Below are 27,084 nucleotides of genomic sequence, written 5' to 3' on the forward strand. Positions count from 1 at the left end.
TGATTGATTTCTAAATAGTCTTTTCCATTGCTCCGTTGCTAGATTTCTTCATATCCATTTTTTAAAATTGATAAATTTACACAATTTCGGGTGATTTAGATGTTACTCCACTAAATGATTAATTGGAAACTCAAGATAATATTTTTTTAAAATGATTGTATCGGGATTTATTTGATTATTAGTCATTTTAAAGATCTGAGTTGAGTAAAAACACAACACTATTTATTTGAATATTTGCAAAAGAAAAATTTTCAAAATCTTTTTTAGTAAATGAAACACAACACTAGTTTTTGTTAGGCGGCGTCCTTTTAACTGTAGGTTAGGACTTAGAACTCTCTTATTTAGTTATTTAATTTTTTAGTTATATAATTTACACATTCCACGTATAGATTTGAGATTTCAGATTCCTTTATTAGAGGAACAATATCACATCAATTAGTTAGTTTTCATTATCTAAAGTAATTTCTTAGTTTGTTTTCAATGTAGTGCATAAATCTCAATTTTTTCTTAAGAGCATTGGCAACGAGTGGTGGAGGGAGGGACCAGACCACGAAGAGAGAGGTCTGGCCTGGCCTGGCCTGGCCCGTGTGTTACGGGCGAAGGCGGACGGCTCCGGGCCACAACGGGCACTAGTGTGGAGGTGGGAGATGATTGTCTAATATGGTAGCAATAATTAGTGGGCATACATTGGTGTTTATAATATAGTAGGGGCCATAATAATAGCTTAAGGGTGCCAATTCTATTGGAGTAGGGTTGGGTTGGACCCATTCAATTTCACCCATTTTTACCACTTTTTTAGCTCCTAATTACACCACCACTTTCTATAGGCCTTTTCTCACAACTTTCTCCAACCTTTACCATAACTCAACTTTAAATTTATTTATAAGAAAAATGTTCTAGTTGTTGTGAGAGAGATCCCAAATAGCTATCTCATAGAAATGGAAGCATAAACTACAAATGCATTTCTGAGTTTGGTGACAAAAAAGGAGCAGAGAAAATGGATGTATATATCTAACACACATGAAATCACTATGTTTTCTCTAATTTATTATCATGATGAAATACTTGTGTTACAACATGATTTTGAGGTATTACTCTTGCAGAAGCTTCACCATTAAAGAGGATCTCGTCGAGGATTTCCATCACGAACCAGACATGTAGGTGTACCGCGTCTGGGCTCCAACGAGGAGTTCAATAACTTTCTCTGCGTGTAAAAGGGAAGATTTGAGGGAGTTCAACCAAAAAAGGGTGCTTATCAAATTCTAACATAACTACAAAACTTACCAGTTAGAAGCCCGACAATGGGGATGGGTTCTAGTAGCTTTTGAGCACCATCGAGTCTTTGCCTGAAGCAGGGAACAAACATTAGCATAAAATTCGTCCTTTTCTCGTGCAGTGTGGAGCGGGTGGGGGAGAAGACAGAGAGTAAGAGGCCGAAACAACATAAATCTTGCAAGATGAAAAACGTAGTGTTACCGAGTATGCTTGGTGAAAAATGGATCTCTCATGAGGTATAGTGCCCACAACAATTTCCGCCTTTTTAACTGCAACTTGTGCAAGTGAGAAAAGCTTTTTAGGTTACATTCGGTCACAGAATCTCACTCAAGCAAGCAGAAAGAGGCACTGAACATATAATATTTTGCAAAAGTAAAACAGAATGTTAAATTTTCAAGAAATTAGAAGGAAAGATAAAAAACACATCGTCAAACGATAAACAGTCTAACCTCATTCTTCTCATTGTTGGAGAGACGGAAATCCTTGCTATTTTGCCACAATGTTGTGACGAATGAAATAACTCCACTTCCAACGAGGTCCACGCCCAAAGAAGTAAGCCAAGGAAACCATGATCGTGCCCCGTATTTTCTAACAAGCAATACGTATATGAGTGGCCTTAAGATATACATCACCTCACCCGTCAGAAATAAGCCCCCTGGCATACCCTTCTCAGACAAGAAAGTAAATAGACTAGGCGTTTCAGTCACTGGCGCTGTGAAGATGCAAGGGTGTGTTTAGGTGACATGTTACACATATACAAAGTAGAAACTTAGCCACAATAAAGTAGAAAAGAGGAAAATTACTTGAAGGCTCCATGACTTCCTGCTGGTGCTGAACCCTGCGTAACCACGTGGGTTCAGAAACTGTCCTGGCATTTTCACCGAACCTATTTAAGGCAGACAAAGCCCTTCCCTCAAGATTCCATGGAGTCTGTCCTTGATGATTTTTCAGAATGGAAGGAACCCCTTGTGGTCCAGGCTTTGATGATAGCGCATTTCTCTGCGAGTCAAGATCATCAGACTCGCTCTGGTCGTTTATAGTCTCCCCACCACGCAAAAGCATTTTATACCCGCTCTTTTGCAGAATTGCCAATCTAAGTAACACCCTGTAGTATATTTATCCACAAACTTTATCTCAGTCACACAGTTTAAATAATTCTGCTGAAAGTTAAGCACTTCAAAAGTTAAAATTTCTCTGATTAGGACAATTACTTGATTGCTTCTGTAATGGCCATGAAGCTCCATTTCTGCTCTTCACCATAAAATTGCTGTGCAGCAACTTCAACTAGAGTTTCCAAGTCCTTAAGTATAGTTATGCAGAGTGAGAATGGGAAGGACGAAGGCTCTACATGCCTTGACTGTGTATGGCTTGGAGCTGTCTCAACTATGTGCTCATTGATGGTGGTTATAATGCCCAATATTGATGTAACTGCAGCAAAATCTTAAATATATAAGGGGACATATCCAATTACTAACAAAAAAATGATAACATCAAGAAAAGAAGTGTTTGAATATGACATCAGTTATATAGAAATAGTGATGTTCAGTTAAACTCTCAACAATATTAGGTACTGCATAATAAGGAGGTGCCATAGTTATTTATATAGTCATACATTTTCCTGGAATTTTCAGATTATTATTTACAAAAACAATAAAGAGCTCTAGTTTATTTGCTGTATTGCCTTTTAACAATATTTTAATTCATGTCAGTTGTCACACAGCTTCTATTAAGAGAACTTTGCAATAAATTCACAGATATTGTGGGAAAGGAAACAATAGTAAGAGACCTTATCATGAAATGAAATACTGACAGTACAAGAGTAGCAATTAATCTTTATTCTGTTTTAAATTTAACAAAATACTAAACCACAACGATTTGATACTTAATCTATCAAAATGGATAATATTATCAAATTTGGTCCTAAAGTACTTCTACTTCAACTCTCCACTTTCAATCTGAAAATCATGGGTCCAACAGAGAGCAGTTGTATGGATATGAATTCAATCAAGAAATATAATTATAGATATGATATTTAATCAAGAAATACATTCTAGGTGGGATATTTAATCAAGAAATGTCTTGTTAGTAATAGCTAATAAGAAGTCATAGTTACCAAAATTCTACAAAACCTGCTTCAGGTCCAATTTCTGAATCGGAGAATCGCTCTGGTAGAAGCCATGTTAATCCCTGAAAATAGCAGTTAAACAATCTGATAAGGGGACAGCAGGAGTATCTTGATATAACTCAACATCATTGAACTCCCACTCACAAATATGAAAAGGGGTGAAGAAAAAGGCAGAGAAAGATATTCCAATCATCTGAACAAAAAGTTGGGTTGCGCGTCTTGGTTAAATAGGAAAGAATACTAATAGCTTTCATCCCCCACCCCACCCCCTCCAAAAAAAATCAGGGGTATATCCCATTGATAAAGAGAATGGAAAATCAAACCTGTTCATGTAACCATTTTTGTTACTAACCAACATTTTTCAGCCACAGACGGCCATATCCCCATCTTCAAACCCATCAATCAAGCACCCTCTTAGAAGCAATAAGAATTTGAGTTTTAACTGCAGATAAGCGACACATGCCACAACCCACAAACGAAATGAAGTTTCAAGTACTAACATGCACATCATATCAAGGAAAACGCGGCAATATAAGATTCTTTGAGCCCATACCTACATTTCTGATGTGTTAATGCAACTTTAGTCCGTAGTGGTAAGCATAAGTTATAACTGATGAATGATCACACTGACACATGTCATTCAACTTCAATAGATTCACCAATCACCACAATAAATGATTCAATCCAAAAATGTGGCAGTATGAGATGCAGAAGATGCAAGAATGGGGTGAGCTAGATATCAAAATTTACTGGATATCAATTACTTATAGCAAACTATAAAGACGGGACACACGAGTGGTGCATTAAAAGTTGCTTAACAAACACGAATTTCGAGGGCACAAGATTCTGCATAGAATTCAACAACAAATTACTTCTATTCTACAGCCACCCAAATTCAAGTACCGTTACAACTAGAAAACATCCATGAAACTAGTTTCAGCAGTGTGCATCTCTAAAAAGCACAATAAGGGGGTAAAATAAATATATACAAATCCGGAAACTCCAAATGCTTCAAAACACATTTTGAGCTCTTTCAAATTCTATCTCTGTTCCTTCTAGTCTCTAAAATCCAAATCAAACAAAAAGCACCAGCTGAAAATGACAGAACACTGCCGAAAGAAAATCCAAAAAGGGAAACAAAATAGAAACACGAGTAGGAGTAATCATCAATCACAAAATAGAAAGAGAAAAAGGAGAAGTAAGTTTTGGAGGCTTACACTAGTTAGAGATTCAAGAGAATGCACGTAGTCTTTGTTCATCCGAACCCATCTCTTGTAAGCTTCCATGTGATTCAAAAATCCGAATCTTTGCCAGAAAAACCCCAAGTGATTTGAGGATTATGCGAGCTAACTGCAGAAATTCAGGAACCCTAACTCCAAAATCCACCGCTTAATTATAGTTGCCCGCAATTCTGAATGAATCCCAAGTGGGGAAACGGGGAAAGGAGGCAGCCCTTTTGGGGATATCGTTTTTTAGGGGTGCGTGAGAGTGTATATGTGTGTAAGAGTGTGAGATTATCGGTGCACATATACCATGGATGGAGGGAAGGGAACAGATATTTAACCGGCTACTATTTCATTTCCTTTTTGGAATGGAAATCAAAGGCTTCTTTTAAATTAACTTGGGAAATCATCCGATTTCTCTTTATCAGAACAGGGAAATTCACACATAATTCATTTATTTATCTCATTTTTATTAGTATTAGAAAATTGTTTAATCATTGTACTAATAAAAATATTTCAAAAGTGTTGCCAGTTACTCGGTTATGGTATTTCGCAAAATAGTACTCCCTCCGTCTACGATTTAAAAACTCATTTGATTCATTAAGAGTTTTAAAAAATTGTTTAACTTAATTAAGAAAAATGAGCGCAAAACATTAGCAGAACCTTTTATAAGTTACGTAATTTAATTCACTATGAAAAAAAGTAAAACTAGTCATTATGCTATTTAGGGGTGGGTAGGTACGGTATACCTTACCGAAACCATCATACCGTATACCTTACCGTAAATACGGTATGTGAAAAAGTCATACCTTTACCTTACCAAAGTTTTCGGTATACCGAACTTCGGTATACCTTATTTTCGGTATGACGAATTTCCATACTGATACCGTACCTCATTTTCAGTATACCCTACCGAAGTTCGGTATACCTTACTTTTGCGGTATACCTGACATTCAACATCAATTAAAATAGAAAATTAGGGTTTTTAGAATATTATTTATATTTTATAATTTTAAAAATAAATTAAATATAATTTATTCATAATTATATTTATATTTCATAATAGATTTTATAATTTAAAAATAAATAAAATATATTTTATACTCCCTCCGTCCCACTTTAGGAGTCCCGGTTGAGCTCGGCACGAGTTTTAAGAAATGTAAAGGAAAGTTGGTGAAAAAAGATAGTAGAATGTGGGTCCTACTTTTTTATATTAGTTTTATAATAAAATGTAAGGCCTAATACCATTTATGAAATATTCCAACCGGCACTCCTAAACTGGAACACCCAAATATGGTAAACTGGGACTCCTAAAGTGGGACGGAGGGAGTATATAATTGTGTTTATATTTTATGGTATATACCTTAGTTTACGGTATATACCTTGATTTACGGTATATACCTAATTTCGGTATGCAGCGGTATACCTCGGTATTTGAAAATTCATACCGTACCGAAAGTCACGGTATACCAAAAATTCAGTACTTTCGGTATTTTTTCGGTACGATAAGGCCGGTATTTTGGTATTTCGGTATTTTTCCCCAGCCCTAATTCTATTGACAAATGGAATAGGTAGCATTTCTATTTATGAAAAAGAGTAAATTAACATTAATTGTATTGGATATCAATGTATGAGTTCTGTATATCCAATGTATATTTCACAAGAATATTAGTACTATTATAAATCCTAAAATACAAATACAATCATATTACAAAATAAAAACTAAAAAGCAATACTTATTGAGACTACAGTAAAACGTGTTGATTAATGCAACACGTTTACAAATGTTACAACATTGAATATATTCAAAGACTATTCAACTCTACTATAATGTCAGGTATCGGACAACAAAAATGAGGAAAACACTTTAAAATTTAAAATTTAAATTTAATAAAACATGATAATGACACCTCAAAGCTCCTCTCTCTCTTCTCTCTAAGCCTTCAGTTTCCCCTTGTTGAGTCTATCCAGCTCTGCTTCTGCATTCTTGAGCTGCTCTCTCAGTGTAGATACTCTCTGCTCCACCTCTTCCAACGTGCCTCGAGTGATGGAAGGTTTATACGGGCATATAAAATTGTGCGAAAATTCTTTCAATGCTTCAACCCCACAAACCTGTTATGGAAAACTTTATTAATCGCGGTGATCAAACATCAAGAAGAATCCTTGCAATCCCAGAACTCACTCCTTCGCAAAGTATATAACATTACATACATACCTCTTGAGGCAACAACGGCAGCTTAGTTATGTTGAAGTCATCGTATAGCATGTAAAACTGATTCAGGTATTTCTGCTGCATGCGCATTCTAGCTTTGAGCAACTTCGACTCAACAACTGAGAAGGAGAGTTCAACAACTATTTAGCAATGAAATGGATTTGGTAGGAAGAAAATATTGGGACAGAATTTACCTTCTTCGTCATAAATTACTTGGTTAATGATGATATTATGTGTATCAATCTCAAATTTAGTAAGCTCCTGCACAAGCCGCTCAGTTTCATAAAGAGAGAGGAATTCTGGAATGCAGACACAGATGAAAGTCGTAAAATCCTGCCAAAAGAGAAGGGCACAACATCAGGATATTTAGGGCAGTAAATGTAAATTAGCTGTCTGAGGCAACTATATACAAGAAATGTCTATCAAGAGCCACTTAAAATCTTACTGGATCCTTAAACTGTGTGTTCACTTGTTCAACCACTTCTTTCAAGCCCTCAAGTTTACCAAGTATGGCATCTTCATTGAATTCCTCACCGACACCAAAGAGGCGAGTCATCTGCCAAGAAAAACCGAAAGCAGCTTATTATCCTGAATGAATCAACAAGACACATAGGAGACTATCAATTAAAAACTAAATTAATAAGCACCACAGCAGTTGAGAGAGAAAGGAGTGGCAAAAGTTGTCTTTGTAATGAGAATTATACATGAGAATATCAAAACAAAACTAACATTAACTACAAGATACACCAGAAAGAAGAGTAAAGTTCATAGTTTGGGGTCTAAAATAACAGAAAACTGAACCATAAGTATTAATAATTAGTATGAACAAGTAGAAGCAAGCAGTTCATACTAATTTACTAAAGTAGTATAAGTACTAGCAATCCTTCTTCTTACACAAAGTATCACCTCAGTCTGAAGCCTGTAATTGAATTTATTTTTCTAGATGAATTGAATACTGAATGTAAGAGAGAAATCATACTTGGCTCAATAAGCCACCAAATCTATTCTTTATGGTCATGATCTTGCTAAGCCCTTTCTCTAATGTCGAAGGAAACTGTAGCAAGCGTAGAGTGTGTCCGGTTGGAGCTGTATCAAATACTATGACAGAATAATCCATGGTCTGCACAAGCCTGAAGAATATTGAGATAATTAGTGATATATTTTCCAGGAAGATCAATATAACACGGATCCAAATGTTTGACTAAGGATTAACCCACACAACTTTTTTTCTATCTAGGAAAATTCTCAAAAGTAAACGCCCCCAAATAGATAGGTTGTAAAACACATAATAAGTGAAGTTCAATGAGCAAAAGATATTTTGCCAATGCCAATGAGAAAGTGAGACTTCAGACTTACTTTAGCATTTCCGCAAAACTCATTGCCTCATCGATTCCTGGGATAGAATTTGCTAGTTCTGATACGAATCCATCAGTTGCATCTGATACAAGAGAGTCTTCATGTTCCACAGTAGGATCAATTTCCTGCAATAGGAATCTCATTCAATGAAATCAAATTCGCAATGCATAACAACAATATGTGCAAACAATTTGAGAAAGAAACGGATCATTTTGATGCTTCTATTAATTGTCGCCTTCTTAAGAATTATTAGCTGACGAGCACAATCAACACCTTGAATGATCGAGAGGATCCATAAAAAACCCACAAGCAATGAGCTACAATCATACAACACCGTAAATTGGGGAAAACAATGAAACTATAAACATTGATCAACATCAATTTGATGATAAAACTGGAACTTCAACACGAACTAGATTAAATTCACATTATCGAATCAATCTCCACAGAAACAATCAAATCAATGTTAATAAATCGAAAATAGAAAAACATACTGTAATAATCTATGAACACCTTAATTCGGGAGAAAGGAAACAATTGGGTAAACTTCAACAACTCAATTAACAGAGAAAATTTCGTTGGAGCAGTAAGGTAATAAAATTACCATAGCGTACAAGTTGGAGAAGCCATTAACAAGCGAGGGAGACTTGGTGAACTTCTGCTGGAAGGCATCGCTGAGGTTATGAGCGGGGTCGGTGGAGATGATGAGCACAGACTCCCGCACGGTCGCGAGCAAAATCGAGATGATAGAGCTGCACGTGGTTTTGCCGACGCCGCCTTTCCCGCCGACGAAAATCCACTTCAATGAATCCTGCTCCAGTACGTTCTTCACCGTCCCCTCCAGCAACTCTGCGTTGGACCCCATCGATCGATATCTGCCAATTCAGTTGCAATTTGGCTGCTTGGTATGCTAGTTCTTGAATTTTTATTTTTTTCCGCGTTGTTTGGGGATTTTATACGAACAGTTGGAGTCCAATTCAAGGTCGGATTCGTTTCGTCTTCTTAACAACTTCTGTTCAAATTATTTCTACTTTTATTTATTTGCGATTAAGCCCTAATTACATAACAACGGAGGAATGGAAAAAAGATAATGAATTTTATTTTGATTATTTCAATAAACGGGATACTTATTATCTATTTATATATACTGTATATATGTGTGTAATATTTATGTTAATAATGTAATATTACCATAAAAAATATTACCATAAAATAAAATTTGTATACTAAAATGTTATGAAAAATTTAGGAGTACTACCTATATTGTATCGATTTCTTCCAATTACCGAACAAGTAGTTTAATCATTACTTTCATCATGGTAGAATTAATTTGCAATTCAATTAAATTGGTGGTTCAGACTACATTTAATAGAATTCAGTCCACAAAATTTGGGTGATAGGAGTATAAAATAACATAAGAAAACGATTATTAGATTAGCAAGGAAAATTTACATTTATGTATACATATTTGCATCAAATCTTCCCACTCAGTAGAGGGAGTTATAAGTGTAACAGGTAGCTACAATGGAGCATATACAGATCAACAATGAAGGCAGCAGAGTTGCATTCAATAGCATATTCATGCCTCCGTACCCGGCCAGCGTAATCGCCCCATCCGCCACCACCCGAGCCAGAGTTCCCGCTTCCGTTGACAGCAGTCCCCCGTTGTATGTCCCTCTCTTAAGCCGCGACGACATCACCCGTGATAGCAGTGACAGGTTAACACCTAGCAGAACAAGGGAAATAAGAAATTAGCAAATTCAACAATTGAACATCCCTTGGCTTGAGGGGGCTTCAGCACCCCCGCCAAATGATTTCACGAGGTTCGGTGCTTACCTTCGAGAACTTCAGCAGCTACGAACGTGAGTAGAGCCGAGCCCACGTACTGTGGAACGGAATACGGGATTATTACTTGGAAGCTGGAGACAATGCCGATGCACACCATGATCTCCGCTGCTAGTAAAACTTGCCTGTATTCGACGATAACATTTTAGGTGTATTTACGTAGCGAAAGAATGTCGAGTTATTTACCTTTCCTCAAACATGTTACTGAGGTAGCTACCAACGAGAACGTTCACCGGGAGGACGGTTAGTCCGAGGCTGGCGAGGAAGATAGCTACTTTGCCCGATGACCATATGAAGTAGTACGAGGTGATCACGCTCGATTCAGCTAGCAAAACCTCCATTGCATACTTGAGCATGAAGTATATTAGCAACTGTACCTGATCAGACACGAAGAGCGTGTTTTAGATACACGATCTATGCGGAGATGCCAACACGAAGAGGTGAACGGACCTTAACAGAAGGTGTAAGCAGTTTATATGCAGACACAATGGATGTCACAGGTTGATGGCTTTCCTCTTCTTCCTCATTGTTGTTGAATTCTTCATCATCAAAGTCATCGTCTTCGTCGTTGTGGCTGTTGTTCTGCTTCTCTATCAATGGCTCGGATACAGAGTTTTCTAAAGCACCATTTTCCAGCCCTACAACACAAGATTCAACGGATCAACTTTGAATAGGAAGTTTAAAAGGGAAGTTGTCCAATTTACATACCATTGCTTGTCTCCCTCCGCGTAGGAGGATTTAGCTTCTCATCGTTGTAAGGCTCTCGAAACGAAATACACAGCCAGAGTAGATAGACTAGCCATGCCAGAGCCATTACCCAACCAGGCAGAGTATTTTCATTCAGTGTAATCCAGAAAATTGTACTGTCGTCTGTCGGGAACAAGGCGGCGAGAGCAGGGCCGCACGCCATTCCAAGAGCGCTGGCGCTAACAAAACCAGCAGAAGCCTTCATACGCATCTTTATAGGAACGCAGTCACTGATGTAACGACGATTAACAGCCCTCGCTGACCCCAATCTGAAACCAGTAATGTTGCAAACATTTAAATGATACTACTATATTCCAAATCATCATTCACATTTTTTGATTTGATTTTCAGTTCTCACCCGCAAAACACACGGCCGATAATAAGCACATATATCGAGTTGAGGTCATAAGCAAGAGCGTATAAGGTGTTCCCGATGAACAGGACAATGCTGCTGAAGATGAGAGGTTTCAAATACGACTTATTCGACCAAGCACTGAAATATACTGATGAGAAAACCTGAGCAACGGCCATCGAACCTATGACAGCTCCACAAGTCGTCGCTGCAGCTCCAAGGCTCAACGAGTAGTTGTCTGCTGTCGGAACTATTATGTATGTATTTACCATGTACAAAAATGTGTTCACCAAATTGAGAAGAAGTGACATGAAATGATATCGTTCATCAACATCATTGTCTGCAGTCGATGTCAGTTCCTCCTCTGGAATAAGTGCGTGTTTCCCTATATACTGAAGGAAACCTGTCGTATTTGATAAACGATCGACTGCAGCTTTGATAGACTCGATCGTAGGATCCTGCACAAGACAAACAAGTAAGGAAACAGCTTCAAATCTTTAATAAGCACATTATCAATATGACAGAAGTCGTTATAGATATCAAAGGTAAAAACCGGGAGGGACAGAGCAGGTTGATCGTAGATCGAGACATAGGTCCCCTGGTGGTCCTTGAGATCTGCAAGGTGGCGAGATAAGGTACCAACGACAGCTGAGATTCCCTGCACGTGTAGTTCGGATATATATATCAAATAAAAATGAAGTGATGCATTCACCACCTTAAAAAGCCCTTATTCCGTTCGTCTTACCACGTGCTTAAACACCTGTTTAAGCTGAGAATACGGATGACTCGCGCGAGTCTTGACATAGTGATTAGTGAACTTATAACCGAACCTCTTATCAAACTTCTTCAATATCTTGCGAAGTCCAGTGGCGTTCAGTTCTACAAAATGCAAGAGTTTTAGAAGCTCCTCCCCCACAACTCTATACGATTCCTGCAGTTCAGGTATCATTGCAGCATCATTGTGCTGAACGAGGGCGTCGTGCTGCTCTCCTAGAACGGATAGCCTGCTTGCCAGACGCCCCTCTTGTTCGAGTAAAAACAGGACAGTCTTTTCAATCTGCATTCATCCAAGGCAAGAAAATACACGCTTAAGATTTGATAATCGACCTTTTTCTTGTCAATAAAAATCGAACATGATACGACTTCTTTACCTGGCTATCAAGAACTCTCGAGAAATCCTTGAGGACATACTCGCGATTGTGTTCTGAAACCTCAATTTGCCGAGTATATTGATTCACCTTCTTCTTCATTAACTTGTAGTTAATGTAGAAGCTGAGACATAGCACAATCGTGTTTACGAACACATCGAACATAAGTTGATACATATATTCTCTGCTTAAAGCTAATAAGATCATACACCTAAACCACATGTTGCATCTCTTCAAAGAAAAATCATAACTCATGACAAATTTTCACCAACCAACTCATTTTTCACCTAAAAATCAAGATCAAATTTCCACTAAACACAACAATGACACATATGCGTTTGATATCAACATTCAACAACAGAAAACCAGACATTGAAACTAAATTCCAAAGAAGATATATTCCATTTGATCAAGAATGGAAAAAATACCTTTCCCACTCCTGAATTTGTAATTGCTTCAATTTTTTGCCGAATGCAACCATCCTTCATCCAGTTATCAAAACACCTGCAGCTAAATCAAATTTCTAATCTTAGAATCTGCAATCTGGGAAAACCAGACCATCACATCTCAAGCCAACAACACATACCACAAGAATGAAAAATAAAAATGCAATCTTGATTTTTTTTTTCATGGCCCTAAATTGGATTATAAGTATTTCCTCAGAGCTCAATAAAATTACGAGTACTATATTAATCTTTATGGGGGTACGTACATTAAATATGAATAAATTCTTCCCAAAACTGAAGATTCTACATTTGCATGAAATCAAGAAAACCCATAAGCAAGATCCAATTTTTATCAATTTTATCATTCTCACCTCCAAAAAATCTGATGACAGGGACAGAGTGCAGCAGAATTAAACTTCAATGGCGTTGGGTCCCAGAAAATTAATTTCTACTCCCAAAGAAAAAACACACACTAACGAAAAATACTCAGGGTGTAGTGTGTGACTGTGAGTCAAGACATGAAGAGAGGTATGCAACTCGGTTAGCACAAAATATGCAACTGCAAATGATCAATGGCGTCGCCACGTGTGTTATACCCTACTAAATACTTGGATCACTATTTATCAAATTCACGATTCCATCTATCTAGTGATTTGGAGTACTAAATAAATATACTCACTTAATTAAGAGAAGGACTATTTATCATAAATAGATAAAAGTTAGTATATAATTGTTTTATTAATTCGAGTTCCTCGAAGCTTTCAGTTCAATTAATCTGGTTACTTTACGGATTATTTATTATTGAGTGGTGTCGAGTAAATAAGCGGTCATATTTTTTATAGATAAACAGTTGTCAGCAATAATGTGATGCGTTGCTAATTTTATTTAAATTGCTAATTTATTAATATAATATATTTAAATTATAAACACAATAATATTAAAATGTCAGTATAAATTTAAATTAATATTTTAATATATTATATTAATATTTTTAATATACATACGTTGATGAGCTAACAAATTAACAATTTAAAAAAAATTAACATTTTAGCGTACTACAGCAGTTGCATTTGATAGATGTATCATTGTATTATAAATTTTTTATTAGTCTTCTCCAACTTAGAATTTTGGTCTATTTTACCTAAATGTTACTATACTACATTCTATATTATTTTTACTTTTTTCAAAATGAGAGCCGGGAATTGTGTGATGATCAGTTACTACATTTTAACGTACTTTTAATAAATATATTTCATATTCTATTAATTTATATATTCATAACAAAGAAAATAAGGTAGACACAAAATTTGTTTATGATAAAACTGTATAATATATTTCGTATTTGATATGTTGAAAGAAGAATTTTCCTTTAATTTGTTTTTATGACTTTTATATACTAAGATCTACACAAAGATATTAAATAGTATTAATAATAATATTTTTTTTATAAGAGTTTAAGCCTATTTGTGGCTTTGATCTGTATCCACCATTAACTACAAAAATTAATATAATACTAGTACTCTATAAAAATAAGTTGTATATTAATTATTTTTCATACAAGCTAATGAAATTGAAAAGTGAGTCAATTAAAATAAGCAAAAATATATAAGGACCTCATATTTGCATTTAGTTTATGAAAATACTAACAAAATATTGTTATACACATACATCAATCCACAATTTTAAATGGGAGAGGGAAAAGGGCAAAAAGACAGAATTGACATAGTTGAAAGATGCATCAAGAAAGCTCTTCCCACTTACATTATGCACCTTTTCATCAATTTATGGCTACATTTGTTTCAACCACTTATAATTAGGTGGGTTTTTTTTTGGACAAATTTCCTATACACGTACTGAAAAAAATTACTCAATATCTCAAATTGGAATATTTGGATTCTTCTGAGGCCAGTAGTAAAAATAAATAAATAATAGTAGTAGTATATAAATTTTGAGATTCCTATAAATATGTTATCTTTCACTCACTACCTCTTCTTTTTCTTTAATACTATTATATTCTTATTTTGGCATTGATAAAGACAGCCTTGGTTAGCATATGATATCAACGTGGCATTACCAAATTGCATATGTGTTCTAGTATTTCCGAATTCCAAGAATTTTGTTTGGATCTAACAAAATTATCCCCATTTAATTAATTAATAATTAAAGATTAGAGTTACCCAAAAATCTTAACTACTTATCACTTGTCCGATCACATTTCTTTTAATTCAACCACTAATTTCGTTAAAAAACAAACATGCCTTAACACCGACACAAACACTATCTTATTGGATGCAAATACAGCCAATTATATCAAAATAAACTTATTGGTGAAATTAGAATTAGGAAATTTATTTTATTACTTCATAACTTATTTATAATTTTCTAATTCCATTTCAAAAAAATAAGTTCAAATCTATCAAAATCAAGGGGAAGCCAATGTCTCCAACTTTACTTAATGCAAAATAAAAGAATCACAGAAGAAATAAAACTGGATTCATTAACTGATTAAGGCAGATAATTGATTAAGAATAATGACTTACATTAAAAGGAACTCACTTTCTGTGGTAGTCGAAGTTCTTCAAGAACAAACTAGCTATTGAGTGCGAATTTTAGTCGTGGCCGAGGGCCTTATAAATAAATAATTGGTTTAGCTTTAACAAATTGATATATGAAACTATGACACGTGTTGTATTAATACAGTGTTGATTGCTTTTAAAGAGGAGACACAATTATGTTACCAATATCAATGGATTTATCAAGATTCTCTTTTGTCCAACGGCGGGATTCACGTGGGACCGATACCATTTGCTTATGAGCGTTAAAAAACTTCATTAAATCCGACTTTTGGAATCGTTGTCGATTTCACATTGCAATAACTTTTATCCAGACGTAATATTTGGAGAATTGGTGAGGATGAGAGAGCTGACCGAGCCGGCAGGCGGCGGCATGAATGTTAGCGGTGACGGGAAGACATTACAAAAAATTATTAACTTATTATGGTAATCCTATTATTTAAAAATTAACTAATAAAACAGTCCTATTCATAATTAGATATCTAGATCAATCTACGGTTTGACAGTATTTTTTGTATTATAGAAAATAATAGTTAAAGAAAATCCAAAACAAAGCTTATAATTTCCGCTCAGCTCAAGTACATTAGTTAAATAAATTATTGCAATAAATCAGAAAAATTAATGTGACAAGGCGAATTAGCTTGATGTTTGCCTCATTTTTGAGCTATACTGTTAAAATTCTAATATCTTGTCCCACATCGGCTTGGTGATGATCCTAACTTCTCTATATAAGTGTGGATAACCCTCCCCATTATGAGACCTTTTAAGGGGTGAGTGGCCCATTTCTAATATGGTATCAGAGTAGGGCCCAAGTCGATGATGGTTTATCTCTTTATCTCTTCTCTTGCCTACCCACGTGATGGAAGTCCGATGTGTCATTCCGGCCCACACGTGAGGGGGCGTGTTAAAATTCTAATATCTTGTCACACATCGGCTTGGTGATGATCCTAGCTTCTCTATATAAGTGTGGATAACTCTCCCCCTTATGAGGCCTTTTAAAGGGTGAGTGGCTCATTTCTAATATATACTAATCTTCTACATCTTCATAGGATACACATGTAACAATTTTAACGTTTAATTTAATTAGTCTTAAAATATCTCATATATAATATATACTAATCTTCTACATCTTCATAGGATACACATGTAACAATTTTAACGTTTAATTTAATTAGTCTTAAAATATCTCATATATTTTAAATAACTTAATATAAACACGAGCTTCATTTTATGTCAATATACTAGATCGTCTTTCCACGACATGAAAAGCCATTTATAATTTAAAAAATACATACATATGTGGCTTGTGTGCCTAACTTCTTGTTTGTTTCTTTCTTTTTCTTTGAAGTGGCCGTAAAACCTACATGGCTAGGTAAACATTATGTAAAATATATACTAGGAAACAACTCAACAACCCAACAAAAGTTAAACCAATATTTTCCAATTTATTATTGTTGTTCTAACACTTCAAAAATCTTTATGATACTCAACATAGTAATAAAATGAACTTTTCATAAATGAATATGATACAAATAAAAAGATAGTAGTGAATAGTGGATTATTATTATTTTTAATTTGAGTTTTTAGTGAAATTCTAGTGGAGTGGATGGAATGCAGTGTTGCATTCTTATCCATGTAGCCATCAACAAGAAAAGCAATCCCATCTTGAGATGTAATTTTAGGGCACCAATATAATGGTGATAGTTCTGATGATGACATGATTTCATAATCTAATTGTCACAGTCGCAAATATATTTCAAGCACCAAAAATAACATCTTTTTTTATGGTGGAGTAGTTACCACTTACCATCGATGTGAACCCTCGCTACCTCCCAAATACTCACGTTTTTTATTGGTGCAGCTTCTTTCTATATTTAACATATTGTTTTAATTGTTAGTTGTTGCTGTCAAACTGAAGTACTCCTACTTATTTATTTTCATTTATTTTAATATTATGTGTTATGGTGCATATTTCATTTTGAGTTGCATCATTTGTGAGCATCATTCTTGTTCACTCCATGTTGATGTGTATAACTTTAAAAGAATGAATAAAATGAGTAGTAAATTGAAGTTTTAATTTTTATGTTACTTGTGAAATTGATAATATCAGTAACAAAGGTATTATAACTAAACTAAATATATAAAACAAAATAATTAATAATAAGCCTAGATTTTTTTTATAGATCCAAACATATTTGCATTCTGGTTCATAAGTTTTAACTATAAGGACTATTTATTTTATGATCTTTATTAAAATATATCATAAAGTATCTCAATGTTTTATAAGGATAAAAACACAATCTTATTTTTTTCTTATATAGAATGTTATTTACCATATAGTAGTAGTTTTTAATTTTAAAAAGGTAATATTGTCATAGAATCTCGGCCTAATATGATACTACTATATCATCACAAATTTACAAAAATAAGACTATATGCTTGTCCAATGGGCTTTAACACCATTTCTCTAATTGGGCTTAAAAAATTTACCCAAAAATTTGAACTTCGATGAAAACCCTTTTTACATGCTTACATATCCAATGAACAAGGAATCTACATCTAGTCATTTTTATAACATTTTTATCTAATAGCATTGAATTAATTAATTTCGTCGACATAAACAAAACTAGTGAAGTTAGACTAGGACGGACAAAGTGAAAAAGGTCATCGGAGGGATGATTTAATGGATTTTTGGACAGTGGATCGATCCCCTATTGATTATATATGTCTAATGATGCTCAAATATCAATTGTAGTGTAAAAAAAAGTTGAAACAGCCATTGATAAACATCAAACTAAGTCAACATAAACATCACATCTTAAACTACCCTAGTAGAAAAAATAGGAAAAAAAATTACAATTAGAAGTAAAAACACAGAAACATGATGTGATTAATTAGCGTCCATGCAAAGTAAGCAACTTTCTTGATCTAGAGGTGATCTTGATGACGAAGCCAGGCGAAACGTCGTCGTGTTGCTGAATGTGGGAGTTGTTTTCGAGTATAAATGGATCGTCGCACTTGTCGCTGATGCTGTGAAGCGTCTCTCCCTCTCTCACTACATATATTTCGCTGCATTCTCTTCCACGCGCCGCCCTTTCATCCACAGCCATCAACACAAACAAGAGAAAAATAGTATAGCAAAATCCCATCACCCCAATATCTCCCTCTCCCTCTCCCTCTCTCTATGTTAATATATATGTGAAGTGTTAATTAATTGTAATTAAGGGAATTAATTAAAGGGTCCACGACCGCGAGTGTGGAGTTTACGAGGGTTAGTGGTTAGTTTTGGAACGTTTAAGTGGTAGCTCTTTAAATGTTGTTTAATTATTTAATACTATATACTTTAGTTTTGTTTTACTGTATTTGTCTCTTATTTATTATGTGACCAATAACATTTGGTATTCCTTCCAATAAATAAATTATTTCTAACATTTGGTACTATGCTTTAAATTAATTAATGGGCATTGGTCTTGGTCAGTAGTCTGTTGCCAGTAAATCGATACAACCTTGTGATGAAAATTGACAAAAAACTAATCTTCTTTTATAACAAGAGTTCAAGATTTTCTATTAGTAGAGAGTTTGCTTAATATAAATAATGGAGTACTACCATTGTTTAGTAAAAATAAGACTTTCTCGTTTCATAAATTTCCTAATAAGTACGGAGTAGTCAAATAAGACATTAAAGGATAGATTTTATTCTTGGGAAATTGGTCTCTAAAATCATGAACTTTGCCTAAAATTTGGTATTTACCATGAACTTTAAAATTGGTATATAATATCACGAACTTTGCATTTTGTTTGGTATTTCCCAAACTCACTCAAATAAGATATTTTCATCAAAATCTTATTTAATATAGACAACCTTGATATGTTTTATAATATTTGAAACCACTTTTTAAGTTCATAACATGTAGCATAAAAAGTCATGTTGAAAACTACGTTGATTTAATTGTGCCAAGTATGATAAAAAAAAAGCCTCGTAAGTTAGTGAAATATAGTAATAAACATGCCGTGGGAAATACCAAACAAAATGCAAAGTTCGTGATATTATATACCAATTTCAAAGTTCATGGGAAATACCAAATTTTAAGCAAAGTTCATGGTTTTAGAGACCAATTTCCCTTTATTCTTTACAAAAATAAGACTTCTAATTACGCATAATAATTCTCGCTGAATAAAGTCTTAGTTGGTTGTATTAAAATGTCTTGTTTTAGTACTTTAGAAAAAGCTTATTTGTTTTTATGCAATTAAAAGTCTTATTATTATTAATTGTAAGAAAATCTTATTTGATTTTATAAAAAGATATTAAGTTTTGTTAAAACGAAATCTCATTTAGACATAAAAAAGGAAATAAAATATTTTATTTGTATTAATTAGTTGTAAATAGAAATATTATTTGAGTTTATGGACGTTTGATTAGACTACTAAGTTAAAAGTTCACAAGAGTTTTCAGTTAAATCAAATTGTAAAAATGTAATTTTATTAATTTAATTAAATAAATTTAAGGTCATGGAGAAGGAAATGAAATTTAGAGGACTAGTATTTCAGAAACAAAAGTTCATGCAACTCCAATGCTGGAAAAACGATCTAAACGATTCAAAGCAATGATAAAAAAGAGCAGAAATGAATAATATTATATTGACATTCATTCAAAATAATTGTTGATACAAAGTAACGGCCTTTGCTCAACTAAACTTCCAAACAATAGCTGGACTAATACAATAACAAGCATCCAACGACTGCAGATTTATGAAGAGAAAATCACAGCCTCTGACTCGCTCCGATCTGAAGGAGAGTCGGCTCATGATGCTGTTTCAGAGGGCGTCCCAAGCAATCTCCAGATGGACACCTCTCCAGTCCCATCACCAGTGAAAAATAGTCCATCAACGCCAATCCGAATCACTTCAACTGGCCGTTTTGAAAATATCCTTCCCCTCTCCGTGAATCTTGAAGCACAAAACACAGAAAAAATTAGATGGCTGCAAAAGGATGAGATAAGAGCTTTTTCTTTTATGAACTTTGGTTTCTGATACTCACGAAGGCAGGTCGTAGAGGCGGACTGTGCTGTCACTAAATGAGCAGAGAAGAATAGGTTTTACTTCTGCATCGTGTATGCCACAGAGAGTCATGAGCTCCTGAAACAGTTTATATGATGTGTTAAAGAAATTGGTCTACAAAGTACATACAAGGATCAACCAAGTGCAGTTGGAGAATATTTAACATAATTGACGACACAAGGGCACTTACATGATCTTCTTGAGTCTCATGAACAACCTCTATCGTCCCACTTTCAGTAGCAGCCCAAACTTTTAATGTTTTGTCAAGAGAAGCCGATAACAAATAGTTATCCCAGCAGATGACGGATGTTACGTCTCTTGTATGCCCACACAGAGTCTGCAAGCACTGCAAGTTTTGCAGGTCCCATGCCTAGAAATAATTTCAACATTAAGAAGTTGTAACATTTAAACATTCATAGAATTTGGGATGTCGCGTTGAGCCTAAAATAACGACAGTATGTTCCAAAATGTCCCAGAAAGGAAATATGTTACCTTGATAGTACAGTCTCTCGAACCCGAATACAGCCTACCAGCCCCAACAACAAGAGAACATACAGCGCCTTCGTGCCCCTTCAACATGGCAGCTGGTTCTGGAATATTGGTAGCTGGATTCCACTTCCACACCAAAATGGTACCATCCTGCATTCGTGTATTGTAAATAAAATGAAAATCCTCTTTAAAACTTGACAGGTTAACAAGATGTCAAAATCTTAATTTAACGGGCGAAAATGGGTGCATGTTTCGGAGAATGGAGATAACACCATGTGAAGGACATTGGGAGCATTACCTCCATTCCAGCAAACAACTTATCCTCATCTATGATCATACTGCAAACTGATCCAACTGCCTCACTGAGAGAAAGCTCAGTCTGATTTTGGAGGTTCCATGCCTAAAATGTAAACAAAAGAGTCAGAAATAACCCACCTTAGTTATGTAAACAAGAAGAGACAACTGTTTAAAATGACACAGTTTATCAGGCTATGGTGAGTCTGGCCATGCCAACAAATCATACCTTCACAACATTCTGCGACCCAGCAAACAGCCATGGGCCTTCAGCAACTAAACACCCAACATCACCACCGATCATCACAGAACCAACAACCTGACCATTGTTGCAGTCCCATGCACGAACAGACCCATCCTTACTGCTCGAATAGAGCTTGTCACCAACAGAGGGGAGTGAAATTCCAGTTATGGCCTGAGAAAAATTATAAAGGTTAATTGTACATAGTAAACCTACACTTGACACTAGACAGAGGTCCAACTGGTATTTGGATGAAAAAGAACAGTAACTTAACTTACAATCAACAACAATTCGGAACAATATATATCAATATGTATCTAAGACGTACCTTTTTATGCCCTTCTAACACTGCCAACTTTGTAAATCCAGAACCGCAGAACCATGAGTGCAAATCCTTGCACTTTTCCCCATGGACACAATTTCCAGTAACCCAGTACTTGCATTGCTTTGGCTGGGCTTTTTGAACAATGCTTTTCTCTGGTATGTCTCTTACAACAGTCACAACCTTCTGTTGGTACTGTGCAACACGATCACTCCCAACCATAGCAGTGGTCAATCCCTGATCTCCGTGATCAATCTTTCCAGAATTCCTTGTAGTGTTAGATACACATGCTTTATTACTCCGGGGGCCATCAAAGTTAGGATTTTTCCAAGTCCGACTTTTGGGTTGCTTGGAAGGAACGGCGTTAGGTGGTGCCAACTGTGGCTGTCTCTGAGTTTTTGAAGGCGGAGATTCTTTGTGCAGGTACCTACATGGGTCTCTGTTGCATCTCCCTTCAAGCCAGTAGATGCAAACTTGGTTCTTCAAAGGCTTTCCACCGACTCGGACAAAGACAGATTCTTTCCTTGCAGTTGCGATCGCCATTGCAGAATACTAAACGAACAAAGAATCGCATAACAATCAGAAACTGAGCCAACTTGGTGCAGTCTAACCAAACTGCCTGCTGCTTCCACTATAAAGACTGAAGTTACCCATAATCCATATGCAAAAAAACAAAGATTATAAACAGGAACCCTCTAACAGAAGATCAAGTCCACTAATCCGAGATACAATCTTCAACACATGGGAGATGAGCAGATTTCATACTGAGAACTCGTGCACAGAATTGATTAATTGAGCACTCGAGAAGTTCTAGTCTTGAACAAAATCACAGAAATCGGCGTTCAGTGGCTGAGACCGAATCCCATGATCGTTGTTCTTGATTCCATCCACCTCCTTGAAGATAATTTACTTAAATCCAGAATTAAAAGGAACGGAACTAAAACTAACTTATCCGTAGACAATAATAAATACCAATCCAAAAACTCATCTTCAGCACCATCAGCATAATAACAATCTAAAACCCTAGAATTCCGTAGATCGCTCGTTCTTCTTCAAGAGAAAAATAAAATACGCCCCTAAAGAAGCCTAAATTCCGCGATTCGCGTCCCTTGAATCGATATCCAATGTCCGATAAATCCAGACAGAATTAACCGGCATCGAAGAATCAATTGAAACAAGAAAACAAGAATCCATAATACTAACTAATCCGAACAAACAGAGCGCGCAATAAGAAACCCCTAAATTCCGAAACCCTAAATCGCTCAAACAATAAATCAGGCAAAGCCGATCCAACGATTGAAGAGTCTTGAAAAGCCATGATCGAAACGAATCAGTCGCCAACGGAAAAGCGCCGGAAAATTACTCAGAACGATATGCAGAGAGATCGGGTAAAAAGCAAACCTGTTTTCTTTCTTTTTGATATTGCAAAACCTGATTTCGTTGAATGATTTTAGAGTCGTACCGAGATGAATATATAGACAAGGTAACACCGACAATTAAATTGAACTCTTTTAATTATGGTAATTTTCCTTGTGGGCATGAGCCGAGCAGAAACTCTCTCTATGTATACATATTTTTAATTTGATTTTTGCTCTATAAATATCATTCCACAACATTTTAAGGAGGAACATGTGTATTTTTTTTGTGTTTTTTTAATTTTTCAGAAATCGTAATTTTTTAAAAAATTTTAATTTGTAAGTTTGTAATTTTTAATTTCCCAAATGAATAATAAAATTTCCGTGTTATAATTGTTCAATGTGTCAATTTTACGATAAAAAATAGTTTTAATACTAGTACTACTTGTTAACAATGAAATTTAATGTCTATGGCCTGGGAAGGCTTGACCTGGGGTACATAATTGTGGAGTTGTGGCCTGACGCAAAAAATAAAGGAGAATGTGATACGGTAGAGAGGACTTGGGGCCTGGCCATGGGCTATGTCAGCCTAGGGCTGGGTTGATACGATATACCGTATCAAAAATTTTGTTTCGTTATCATATCGGAAATATCGATATAAAAGAATTTCATATCGTTATTGTTTCGAAAGTTTCGGTATGGAAAAAAACTATATCGTTACCGTTTCAAAATTTTGGTATATCGTACCGAACTTCGGTATACTGTTTTGAACGGTATATCGATATTTCGTACGATATACCGAAATTCTATACCATTTCGAATACTTGTATACCAAAAAATATAATTTCAAAACTAAAAAATAAAATCAAAATTAATATAATTTCAACATAATAAAATAAACATTGTCCACATCTTCATAATCAAACTATACTACGTATATAATTAAGTTATATGGATAGATTTATGATTTAAACTTTAATCTTAAAAAAATAAATTATATTATTATTATTATTATTATTATTATTATTATTATTATTATTATTATTATTATTATTATTATTATTATTATTATTATTATTATTATTATCGGTATAAACGGTATAAACGATTTGTATCGATAATTCGATACGTATTTATTTTCGATATATTTCGGTATACCGATAATATCGAATATATCGTATATTCGATATAAAACGGTATATCGCGGTATAAGAAAATTCATATCGTTATCATACCAAAAACTTTCGATACGGTATTGTATCGTACCGAAAGTTTTGGTATACCGAAAATTCGATATTTTTCAATACGATACGATCGATATACTGTTTTTTCGGTATATTTACCCAGCCCTATATCAGCCTCGTATTTAAGTCCCTTTATGAAAACTATGCACCTAATCTTTGTCTCATATACACTAGAGGGGGCTTCAGCACCCCCATCAAGATTTATGTTTTAAAACATAGATCTTGATTACTTTATATCTAATACTCACTCAGTCCGACATTAGGAGTCCCGGTTGAGTTGGGTGTGGATTTTAAAAAATGTTTGAGTGTGTAATAATATTATAAAGTGTGTGATAATGAAATGTGGGATCCATTTGCATTATTATTTGCTCTATTCTTTGGATATATTTTTACTTGTGCCTTTTAGTGTTTTATTTTATAATATTTTTATCTCACTTTTTATGAAAATGTCTAACCGGGACTCCTAATACCGGACGGATGAAAATGGTCAACCCGGGCCTCCTAAGGGAGTACTATATACTATCTCTTAAATACATCATTGTTCTTTGATCGATATCTCAACGTGACAATCGATGGCTCCATATGTCAAAATATCACAACTCATTGCACATTCAATGAAATGAAAAGTTTTAAGACTACATTACATGGTAAAAGCCATCGAAAACTATATATCACTAAACTTCATTTTAAACCAAAGGTCTCTTTTCCTCATCTTCCTCGATTCCTATCTGAACCCTGCTGCTGCTCTTGTCTTCTTCTTCCCCGTGTCGGGACTCCATTTCAACCTTCTTCGCCTTTGGATTCGAGGCCCTCTTCAAAGGCGGCTTGTTCTCCGGCAGCATCTTCAACACAATCCCCATTGTTATCAGCAGCAGTCCACTCCCATGTTGCTCTGTCAAAGGCTTTGTGAATATCATGTACGACAGCAACAACGTCACCGCTTTCCTCGCAGTCGTCACCTGTCGACGAAGGCCAGACAGATTCAAGATTTATCAGGGATGTTTTATCTCTCTTAACACATTTTTTTATCACATTACATACCATCGCTGTGGTGGCTGCCCCGAACAGGGCAATGAGGGAGAGGACCGAGACCTGCCCGATGAAGGTGGCCATGGCTTCAAAGATCAGAACTCCGTAAACATAGGGATGCTGCACAGAAACAATGATGATCAGTCATGTCATAAATCAACAAATTAGCAGAGTTTTCTTCATATATGTATACATACCTTTGAGCAAGAATCCCAAGCCGTGAAAAGTTCTCCTGTGAGCAACATTGGTGGGATCAAGAAGGGCATCCCCACGAGCGTGGAGCAGAAGAGCATCTCCGTCTGTGGAAACACACAGCCATTTTCATATAAACACACAACTATATAATCACATGTACTAACTCTTTCTCATTTCACACCTGTGTCGTCTCAGGATTCATGGTGAAGATAGCTTCCTGCAGATTCCCCAAGAAAGCATCCATAATCAGCGCCCCGGACACCATCATCACGCCTATCACGCTGAAATTGGGAGACGTTTGGGCATCTGCCAGGGTGAACAGAATCAACCCGACAACCAAGAGCACAGCAGATATATACTCGTGAGGAGGGTATTTCCGTCTCAGGCCAGGAATAAACGCCCCCATCACCATCACCGGGAGAACCTGATGATATCCAAACAACACAGTATCAAGATAGCTAGTTCAAACCATAAGGCAAAAAGCAAGATATGGATGAGAAAACGCGGGAGACCTTGGTGGATTTGAACATGATCTGCGCGGGATAGTTGAGGAAGGCCAAGGAGCCCTTGGTGAGGCCATTAGAACCCATGAGCACAGCAGAGAGCTTGACATAACTCTTCCATGGATTCACCATTTGCTTGGTGGTGAATCCTTGGAGATATATCAGCAAAATGTACACCCATCCTTGCACAAAGGTGAAGTACCATCCATAACTGTAAGGAAATCACACCAACATTATTCCAAATTTCTTGTATAATTAAGGGGTGGATTAAGTCAAGTGTTACCTGAACTGAAGTCTGTTATACACATATTCCTGAAATTTTCATCATAAATTTGTCAGTGCTTAACAACACACACACACACAGAGGGACTAATGAGTCAAAAATTGAATCCATGTGTAGTAAATGGTAAATTCATTTGAATAAGAACAAACAGTAACAACAGTTGGCGAACAAGACAATATGAACACCAGAAAAGCGTAAGCGGTGGAGGAAACAAACAACCCAAAAGCAGAGAGCTTTATCAAAAGAAATCATATGAGTAATCATCACAATTACGCAAATCAAAACCACCTTCCTCCGAAAAAGGATCAAAATCGCAGCAATCATTCACTACAAAACCCTTTTAACAACAAATGGAGTACTAATAAAAAACAGAGAAACAAACACGTCACAAAAATTGGGAATTTACCTCACAGATCCCATTAACAAGGTAACCAAAGAAAAACCCAGTTGAGCAAATGAGGAACTGATGCCATCTGGGCCTCTCCGTCAGCGAAATTCCAAAGAGGGAGCGCGCCTGCTCTTCATTCTTCATCTTCTCTCTCTCAAGAAAGGTTTTTTACTACTCAAAACTAAAAGCCCTGGAAATGGGTGGGCGCATGTGCTTGAGAATTTGAAGTGGGATTGAGTGAATTCAACGTATTAGCATGTTGACTATGTGAGTGAGGATCGGAAACACAGAATTTAAGGCTAACGTATCAGTTCATCGACGGGGAAATGTCATGAGCGTTTCAATCAAGAGAGAGAAAAGCGCAAAGGGTTGAGTATTTTAT

General features: G+C 35.6%; 5 protein-coding genes across 11 annotated transcripts; all 5 read right to left on the minus strand.

Annotated features, from left to right (window-relative positions):
• Positions 1 to 913: 913 nt before the first annotated feature.
• Positions 914 to 5,000, minus strand: SSE1 (shrunken seed protein (SSE1)). 2 transcript variants are annotated; one of them, XM_048127831.2, is made up of 8 exons: positions 4,618 to 5,000; positions 3,405 to 3,462; positions 2,487 to 2,703; positions 2,079 to 2,380; positions 1,725 to 1,987; positions 1,477 to 1,550; positions 1,285 to 1,346; positions 914 to 1,204 (listed from the first exon to the last, which is right to left on the minus strand). In XM_048127831.2, exons 1-8 carry the CDS (start codon positions 4,684 to 4,686, stop codon positions 1,143 to 1,145), a joined length of 1,107 nt encoding a protein of 368 aa, XP_047983788.1. In that variant the 5' UTR covers positions 4,687 to 5,000; the 3' UTR covers positions 914 to 1,142. The 2 variants fall into 2 exon arrangements, with proteins under 2 accessions (XP_047983788.1, XP_047983789.1); XM_048127832.2 differs by having other exon boundaries at positions 1,477 to 1,544; positions 4,618 to 4,996.
• A 1,278-nt stretch (positions 5,001 to 6,278) lies between these two features.
• On the minus strand, positions 6,279 to 9,214 carry LOC125218411 (ATPase GET3A-like). Its single transcript, XM_048120068.2, has 7 exons — positions 8,796 to 9,214; positions 8,192 to 8,316; positions 7,815 to 7,965; positions 7,281 to 7,391; positions 7,030 to 7,168; positions 6,839 to 6,954; positions 6,279 to 6,735 (listed from the first exon to the last, which is right to left on the minus strand). Exons 1-7 carry the CDS (start codon positions 9,054 to 9,056, stop codon positions 6,559 to 6,561), a joined length of 1,080 nt encoding a protein of 359 aa, XP_047976025.1. The 5' UTR covers positions 9,057 to 9,214; the 3' UTR covers positions 6,279 to 6,558.
• A 387-nt stretch (positions 9,215 to 9,601) lies between these two features.
• LOC125185498 (SPX domain-containing membrane protein At4g22990-like) lies at positions 9,602 to 15,314 on the minus strand. Of its 6 annotated transcripts, none has more exons than XM_048082032.2 (11): positions 15,270 to 15,314; positions 12,712 to 12,787; positions 12,287 to 12,407; positions 11,881 to 12,192; positions 11,689 to 11,793; positions 11,142 to 11,593; positions 10,745 to 11,052; positions 10,487 to 10,674; positions 10,223 to 10,413; positions 10,028 to 10,161; positions 9,602 to 9,917 (listed from the first exon to the last, which is right to left on the minus strand). In XM_048082032.2, exons 2-11 carry the CDS (start codon positions 12,762 to 12,764, stop codon positions 9,679 to 9,681), a joined length of 2,103 nt encoding a protein of 700 aa, XP_047937989.1. In that variant the 5' UTR covers positions 12,765 to 12,787; positions 15,270 to 15,314; the 3' UTR covers positions 9,602 to 9,678. The 6 variants fall into 6 exon arrangements, with proteins under 6 accessions (XP_047937989.1, XP_047937988.1, XP_047937987.1 ...); XM_048082031.2 differs by having other exon boundaries at positions 12,712 to 12,793; positions 15,270 to 15,286; XM_048082030.2 differs by lacking the exon at positions 15,270 to 15,314 and adding an exon at positions 13,101 to 13,366 and having other exon boundaries at positions 12,712 to 12,793.
• Positions 15,315 to 19,926: 4,612 nt separating this feature from the next.
• On the minus strand, positions 19,927 to 23,236 carry LOC125223481 (zinc finger CCCH domain-containing protein 48-like). Its single transcript, XM_048126651.2, has 8 exons — positions 23,107 to 23,236; positions 21,712 to 22,257; positions 21,372 to 21,557; positions 21,147 to 21,248; positions 20,852 to 20,998; positions 20,550 to 20,729; positions 20,340 to 20,437; positions 19,927 to 20,248 (listed from the first exon to the last, which is right to left on the minus strand). The coding sequence occupies exons 2-8, from the start codon at positions 22,246 to 22,248 to the stop codon at positions 20,104 to 20,106; spliced, it is 1,395 nt and encodes a 464-aa protein (XP_047982608.1). The 5' UTR covers positions 22,249 to 22,257; positions 23,107 to 23,236; the 3' UTR covers positions 19,927 to 20,103.
• Positions 23,237 to 24,887: 1,651 nt separating this feature from the next.
• LOC125218241 (UDP-galactose/UDP-glucose transporter 2-like) lies at positions 24,888 to 27,079 on the minus strand. Its single transcript, XM_048119878.2, has 7 exons — positions 26,721 to 27,079; positions 26,315 to 26,343; positions 26,041 to 26,242; positions 25,710 to 25,952; positions 25,531 to 25,632; positions 25,346 to 25,453; positions 24,888 to 25,263 (listed from the first exon to the last, which is right to left on the minus strand). The coding sequence occupies exons 1-7, from the start codon at positions 26,844 to 26,846 to the stop codon at positions 24,991 to 24,993; spliced, it is 1,083 nt and encodes a 360-aa protein (XP_047975835.1). The 5' UTR covers positions 26,847 to 27,079; the 3' UTR covers positions 24,888 to 24,990.
• Between the last annotated feature and the right edge of the window lie 5 nt (positions 27,080 to 27,084).

This window comes from Salvia hispanica, chromosome 1 (assembly GCF_029641045.1).
Source record: "Salvia hispanica isolate PSC_SH4W2 chromosome 1, Shi_PSC_v1, whole genome shotgun sequence".
NCBI lineage: Eukaryota > Viridiplantae > Streptophyta > Magnoliopsida > Lamiales > Lamiaceae > Salvia > Salvia hispanica.